This window comes from Eschrichtius robustus, chromosome 14, assembly GCF_028021215.1.
Source record: "Eschrichtius robustus isolate mEscRob2 chromosome 14, mEscRob2.pri, whole genome shotgun sequence".
Taxonomy (NCBI): Eukaryota; Metazoa; Chordata; class Mammalia; order Artiodactyla; family Eschrichtiidae; genus Eschrichtius; species Eschrichtius robustus.
In genome coordinates, this window is record NC_090837.1 from 92,578,693 (window position 1) to 92,586,866 (window position 8,174).

The window sequence follows — 8,174 nt, forward strand, 5'->3', positions numbered from 1 at the left end:
TTTTCCCATTCCTCAAAAAACTGAATTTTTATAATATTTTCCCATTCCTCTTGTTGAGCAACATTGATGAATTTTTATTTCATGTATTCTCTACTCAGTTTCAACTTAGATTACCCCATGTTAATATTTACCATTTTAGTAGCTGCCACAGATTGCTTATACCTTCCACAACTATTCATATGCATTCTGCTAACAGTGAAGAGTTCAGCTAAGTCTTGTGAAGAGATCACAGTCATAGAAAATTAATATCACAGTTGTAGAAGATTAATATCCCAGTAGGTAATTAAAATACATGAGAAATGAAATGCAAGCAACAGGGAAAAATGAATGCTACATCAACCAGAATAATAGATAGAAGACTATTTTTAGTCCAGAGAATTTATGAAATGGGTATTAAAAATGTAATTCTGTATGAATCAAATTAAACCATCTTTAAAACAAATTAAAGTATTATAAACTATATTGTGTTGGATATTTTTCAGTATTAGAATGCAGTTGCTAACCCACCAGTCTCTTTATAACTGGAGGCTGGGTACTACATAGAATTAAATAATATGCATTTTCCCATTCAAAAATTTCTAATTTTTAAAGATATGAGTAAAGGATATTTAGATGTCCACTTATGAAACAAGCAAAAAAGGTCCATAGTTTTAGGGGTGAAAGTGCCATTATTAATAACAATATATGTATGAATGTATATTAAAGAAAGGAGAACAAGAGAGGGAAAGGAAAAGGGAAAAGAAAGCTTTTGCAAATTTAAATTAGAGCAGTAAAATCTTTTTTATAATTTAGTAAGCTTGGAAGAGAAGGTTAAGCAAACCTCAAATCTCCCACAAAATAAAGCAGCAAAAAAAGAGAGTGAAAATAAAAAAGATTGGAAAATTATAAGATCAGAACAGCACTGGAACATATAAATAATAGATGGTTAGAGAAAGGGAACAGAAGTGGGAGAAAGAGAGCAGAGAAAAATGGTGGAAGGGAAATAATTCACAAAAATTATAATAATAATCCAGAAGTATTTCCCAGAAATGAGACACCTTGGCTCCTTGATTGAAAAAAAAATCTCATAAAGTATTTGGAAAAATACTCACACCATGACACATCATTATGAACCTCATAACAAAGGATCAATGCCAGGCACTATTGCAAACGCTTTGTTTCTACTTCAGTAGCAGGCTGTGAAGATTAAATGAACTGGTGGGCTGTGTGTGTGTGGTGCTTGCACGCTCGTGTGCATATACCACGATATAGTACCCCCGCTCTTAGTGTTAATATTATATAAACACTAATGTAATACACCATTAGACTGTGCTATTATGAAATAACTCTTTTAACACATGATCCTATTGGTAGAAACTATTATAATTGCCATTTTACACTTGAGGAACTTGAAGGACAGAACAGTAAAGGGATAGAGTGGGAACTCAAACCCAAGTCGTCTTCCTTCAGAGCCAGCACAATTAACCATCACACAATACAGGATCCTTAACTTAGGGCATGAACCAAGAGAGATTCCCAATAAATTAAAAAGCTGAAGATAGCAAAAGAAATTTATGAAAATATAAAAAGAACTTATAAGAAAATATTTTAATAATCTCGTGATGAAGAAAGACTTATTTCAAGACACAAAACCAGAAACCACCAACACTTGACTACAAAATTTAAATACTTTATGTAGCAAAAGGAAATTAAACAATAAGATGCAATTTTTCATCCTTCCACCTGGCAAAATTTTTAATCTAATTAATATCCATATCATCTAATGTTAAGATAAAAAGTACTCTTATACCCTCCAAGTGGGAATGTAAACTAGTGCAATGCAAATTGACAGTTTATATCAGAAACAGTGGCATAAAACCACCATTAAAATTTTTTTTTTGACAATTTGAAGGATGAAAAATTACATGTCATGTTTAATCATTTTATGTAATCGTAAGCCAAATTACATAATTTCACTAGCAAGTACAAATACCTCCCAGAGAAAAGGTCAAGAAAATAATAATCCCTAACAAAAGAAAAGGTGTCACCTACATTTTCTCAGATTAATGTCTCCTGATTAATTTTATTTATTATAAAATGAATGGACTATGGACTGAACTGTGTCCCCCAAAGTTCATAGGCTGGAGCCCTAACTCCAAATATGACTGTATTGGAAATAGGGCCTTGAAGGAGGCAATTAAGGTTAAATAATATCATATGGGTTGGACCCAGATCTAACAGGATTAGTGTCCTTATAAGAGGAAGAGACCCCAGGAAAGTGCACACAGAGAAAAGCACCAGTGAGGACCCCCTGCCAGCCCAGGAGAGAGTTCTCACCAGGAGCCAACCCTGCCAGCACCTTGACCTCAGACTGGCCTCCGGGACTATGAGAAAATACATATCTGTTGTTTAAGCTACCCAGTCTTACAGAATTGATATGAGGATTTTTTAAAATAATATTTCTAAGGTAGTTAAGCATAGAAATATGTGCTCAATGAACAGTAGTTATTCCATCATGGCTTTTCATTTCCAAATCACTTTCTGTCTGCATTGAAACCCATGATCTTCATTCCCCGGTGGCTCAGATGCGCTGAACCGAGCCTCAATTCCCCCCAGCAAATCTATTCCAGGGTCATGGAGCTCCTGGGACCCTGGAATCCCCACAGGCATTTCTGGAGCACCCCCCCCCCAGGAGAGCACAAAGATCGACCAAAACACAGTCCGCTTTGAACTGTAATTAGAACAAACTGAGGACAATTCAAATACAGCTTAGAGAAGAGCCACTGACCACAGGTCCTGGGCACTTCTAAGCATGACTAATACATGGTAGGTTTTTACTAAGAGACTGGAGATGGCCCTTGTTGCTTCTACCTCCTGTCTGGTTTCACCTTTTACCTGGCTGCAAGGTAAACATACAAGTTTTAAACATCCCATAAAACCCTGCTGGCCCCAGATTCACTGCAGTGAGAGCCCTTAAGCCCTGTGCTTTGCACCCCAACTTATTCTTCCATTCCCTCCTCCGGCACCCGGGCCTGATCTGCTGTCTGCCCTCTCCTAACAAGGGGTTTCTAGCCACGGAAATCAGCATCTCCCCTGTGCCCCCCTAGTCCTGCTTGTCGCTGATGCCTTTATTCCAGGCTGCTCCCTTCCTCAGGAGGCAACTGTTTTATTTGGGATTTTTTCCTGCTTTGTTTCCTTTGTTTTATTATTTAAAGGGACAACCCTCTTTCCTCTCCCCCAGATTCTAACAAACTAATAAAACACACAAATTCACATCAGCACGTAGTATTACTGGGGCATCGCCTCTTACCAATTAATAACCACAAGTTTTATGCTTTGGGAATCTTCTGACTTCCTTCCAAAACAATTTCCTTTATATTTTATGTGAAGAATAAAATCGGTATTAGTAAGTATGGAAAACTAGAAGCTAGCAGAAAGGGAATGAGCAGTGGTAACTCTGTACCAGGCAGCAAAGTACTACTTAATCCCTCAGGAAAGAGGAGATATTTACAAGAGCCTGTCATTCTTCACTTTCTCTCCTAGGTGTGATGTGAATCTCTGGTCCTGCATTCAGATTTGGTAGTTATTTTCTACTGCATTGTGTTCCATCTAGTTTATTCCTGGTTTGAATCTTTCATGATACGGCAGGAAGTTTTCCTTCTATGGCTAGAGTCACTGCACCTTTCTTGTCACGTGGTACTCTTCAGTTTCCAGGAGAAGTCATGTAATTTTGTTAGAATAAACAAATGTCTTAAATGCCTCTGTATCCAATATATGTCCTTCTTTTTGGAGTGGACCCATGTTTCTCCATCTGGGGCTCATATACTTGCCATGGAGGGAAGGGGGTAGGGGATGGTATGAAGTGTCATTTCAGAGTATACTTCAAACCACCAGGTAAATATGCTATGTTTCTCTCCCAGATTGTCAATGTTACCTGAATATATGGGTAGAAAATATTATTTTCTATTAAAACAAACATGAATATACAATGGGGTAGAAATGAAAATTCAAAAGGACTTTTAAGATAGACTGATAGCTATGAACAAATTTGTTAAATTGCAGCATCCCCCAGATGCCCAGAGTCTGTCTTTCGGGGGATGGTCCGGAGGGGAAAGTTTAGGAAGGATTTAAATAGGGTCTCTGTTGAGTGGAATGAACAGGTCTAGTCCAGCAAGTTTTTAATTTAAGCCACAAAGTTGATTTGTTTTGTTTTGTTTTCATCAACAGTGCCTAAGGGCACAATGCAAATAAATGCTGAGAAAATGATTAATTACTTCTCTCTTTTGTTCTCATACTCATTGTTGCCAAAATCAAACAGCACTTATTAAGCCTTCATATGTTCAGCTCTGATTGAGGTATGTTATTTTTGTGATAAGCAGAAACAGCATCATTTGTGAACTGTCCATAAAGAAATGGCTGAGGTAAGAAAAAACATCATTTCATCTCCAATTAGACTAGAAATTGTTTGTAGAGGAAACAAAGAAATCTTCAAGATGACCTTGAAGGAAAATAATATTCCAAACCTGTCACAGTGAGAACAGCGCACTGCGAGGGTAGACAAAGTAGACATTGAACAAGAAAACGGACAAGAGTGTGGACACATTCAGCATAGAAAGAAGGGGAAAAAACTAACATTTATTAGGTACCTACCATCCCAGGTGTCTTCCTGTATGTTGTTTTGTTTAACCCTCAAAATACCTTAGGAAAGTATGTTCTTTCCATGCAAAAAAAATGAGGCTCAAAAAGGGATGGCAGAGCTGGATTTTGGACTCAGCAGTTTCAGAGTCCGTGGTGGTGGTGTCTACACACTCTGCGGAGCAGAGGTCACCGGTGATGGTTGAACTGAAGTGTGCAGTTCCGTAACCAGCTCTTCTAAGCTCCGCTGGCGTCCTGCTCTGATCCCATACAGCACTGGCTGTGCGGACCCTTCATTTGATGTTTACTGTTATCTATCCTTGTCTGATGATCATTTCCAAAGCAGCTTGTGAACTCTGGAAACTCAGGAACCATGGTTTCCATAACTTTGTCTTCCCTGTGGAGTCCTGAACTATGTTAGTAGATGCTTGGCAAATTTTAGTTGCATGATTGAAGTTTTACCCCCAAGATTCCAGATTCTGTGTGCATAGGCAAAGACTCTTCTATATTCACGACTTAAACCTTAGCCTTTAGACCACAAGTAATGTGAATTAAAGGTGTGCTCTCGCATTGCTCTCTTTCAGATATTTCTAACATTTTTTAAAATAACAGGATAAAACCGAGGCCAGGAACATGGTCTTAATATTAGGATTTCCAACTGGTTTGTGCTCATGAACGCCAGTCTCTCCTCTTACGGGAACTGAACTATCATCCAGCAAGTCAATGGTGAGATAAGGAGGCAAACTGTTAAAATTTTAAGTTATGTTCCCCATATTGGATTAGTGTACCACAACCTTGTCGTATAAGCATCATGTCAAAAGGCCACCTCCTTAGGGAAGCCTTCATGGACTGCCCCCTATGGATGGCCGTGCTGGATAGAGTCCCTCATGGCATCTGTCTCTTGCTGTGGGGATGCATTTAACGTGTATGAATTTAATTGATACACATTGATTTAATACTCAAAAGTACCATATTATACCATTATTGTCATCCAGAATGTGCAGATAAGGAAACTTCGAAACCCAGAGACCAAGTAAGTCTCTCAAGATCAGTTACAACGAGTTAGCCGCAGGGGCAGCGCATGTGCCCGGAGCTCTGACTCCTAAGTGCCCAAGCTGATCTCGCCTCTAACGGCCAAACCCTCCTGCCTACCCCCAGCTTCATCTTCCTCATTGCCTCCTCAGGGTCCTACAGCAAAGAGAAGACACACTTAGCTGAGATTTTATGAGAATTTGATGATGGAATTTAACTGGACCCTTGAATCAGCTGTCGGTCCAATTACTGAACCAGTAAGGAGATGTGAGAGACGGCAACGGCAAGGCAGCCCTGCCCCGCTCAGGCCTGAAGGAGCACAGAAAGGACATGGGGTTTCAGGACCCTGGGAGAGGGAGGGAAGGGAGCAGAAAGGTCTGGAAACTCAGAAGCAGGAGGCTGGGTGGCAGAAGCACAGGAGCAGACCAAACGGCCTCAGTAGGAAATGCCCAGGCCTCTCCTCCCTGACCTACTGCTGAGTCTTAATGAGAGAACCAGGCCAACAATGAAACTAAAATGATTTTTATCTCGAAAGCAAGATTTTGCTCTCACAACTTTTTAACATTAAGAGGTTCTACCACTTTAATTACCTTTTTATTGCCCAATGCATTTGCATTTCCTCCCTGGATCCCAAGCTTCAGACTCGACACGGATAGATTCCGAGCCACCAAACACACCTGACGATGAAACTGGCTTTTAGTGCATGACCTTGCGAACGCCAGCCCCACCTGAAGAGACTGATGACATGTTTGATGTTTCTGTGTTAACAGATCATCTTCCCTGGATTCCTCGCCATAGAGACGAGAAAAAATATAAACCAAACTCAATACATCTCTTGCTTTGAGTGAAACAGAAGCTCTGAGAGGGCAGAGCACACTGTATTTTTTCTTCTCTCCCCACTGAGCTCATCCATTAGATAATCATCATTCTCACGTGTGAAGAACAATTACTGACTGATTAAGAAGGATGGGGAGACCCCTGGGAGGTTCACCTGAAGCCCTAGAACGCATCTTTTCTCCCTACATTGTTAGCATTCTGCTAGTTTTCCAGTAATCATTTCTAGATTTTGCATTAAACAAATTTCTCGTCGCAGGGGTGCATCTGAACTATAAAATCATAGAAATAAATTTCCTATAAGACCTAACTGTGAGGCCATTTTAGTAACCACGAAGGTTTATCGTTTGGGTTAACCATGTCATGAAGTGGGCTCGGTTACTCACAAACCCGCCAGGAGAAGCCAGGGCCTGGAACGCAATCACTGTGAAAGCTTTTTCCTGATAATTGATGGTGACGGGTTAGGGTAAAGTGTAGTCTGCCTGCTCAAAAGGTTTTTAAGAAGTATGTCATTTGCTTCTGTACGCTGAAAAGTGAGTATCAAAGAAAAGAAAGCGCTTACAGGCTCTCCATCAAAAACAGCATTTTTTTTTTTTTTTTTTTGGAAAAGCTTTTTGTGCTTTTGTTCCAAAGGTTGAAGGAGAGTACAAGTCTGAGATCCCTAGCTCTCTGGCATCCAGAATTTTTGAGAAGACACACTAAGGAAACTATTGAGCCCTGCATACAACATTTTTAACTCACCAAGGAACCAGGCGCCGTTTCTACATGTTTACCTACTCACCTCGCGCTTTTCGGAGTCAGTTTCTTGGTACAGCTCTCCTTCCTTTTTCTCTCTCCAGGTCACGGGTTCGGGGCCTCGAAGATGTCACGTGCACAGACGTTTCCCAGCTACGCCTCGGAGCAGAGCGAAGAGACGCAGCCGCCCTTGTCCCGGTCCAGCAGCTACGGCTTCAGCTACAGCTCCAGCCTCATCCAATGACACCCAGAGAGATGCTGAGACCAGAGAGACAGTCTGCCCGGACCTGCCTGGGGGCCATCGCGCCCTCTGCCTCGCGGAGGACCAATTGCAGGGAACATTGAAATGGGTCGGGTCTATCCCCGCTCCCAGTGGAAGGTTAAAAACTGGAGTTCTGCTTCCTTGATTCCGTGGCTAAATTCTTTATTTATTGAGTTTCTTGGGGGGGAGTCTACGTTTTACAAAAATAGAATCCAAATCGTCTGAACAGTCATTTAAATAAAATCCTTTGAGTCTGACAGTAGCAGAAGCCTGGGCAGGGTGAGAAGTCGCCCAAGCTGGACCGTACCTGGGTGAACGCATTGCCCCTGTCCTCCTGGCTCAGTCCTCCCACCTGAGGAGAGGTCTGTCCTTAGAAAGGTGACCCACCATAAGCTCTGTGGCTTGGAGGGTTTCGACAGGGACAAATCCAGTAAGCTCTACAAATGGCATCACAACTTTCCGTATAAATAAGCCCAGTGACAAGGGAACACGCCCAGGAAATTTGGAACACACTCTTAAGCAGGGCCTTGTAGCTCTATTCTGTGTGTGTGCGCTGTGTGTGTGTGTGTGTGTTGTGTGTGTGTGTGTCTGTAGACAAATATAGATATGGATATTGCTGTATCCATCTATATCTAACAAGTATATATCAATGTGTGCTGAGAGTGACAGGATATGCTCACTTAAATTGTTGAAAACT

General features: G+C 40.9%; 1 protein-coding gene across 1 annotated transcript in view; it reads left to right on the plus strand.

Annotated features, from left to right (window-relative positions):
• Positions 1-7,685, plus strand: part of DOK6 (docking protein 6) — a 419,540-nt gene extending 411,855 nt beyond the window's left edge. Inside the window, exon 8 of the mRNA XM_068563092.1 lies at positions 7,320-7,685. Coding sequence (XP_068419193.1) covers positions 7,320-7,459 — 140 coding nt within the window. The 3' untranslated portion in view covers positions 7,460-7,685. The remainder of the gene's footprint in view (positions 1-7,319) is intronic.
• Positions 7,686-8,174: the final 489 nt, after the last annotated feature.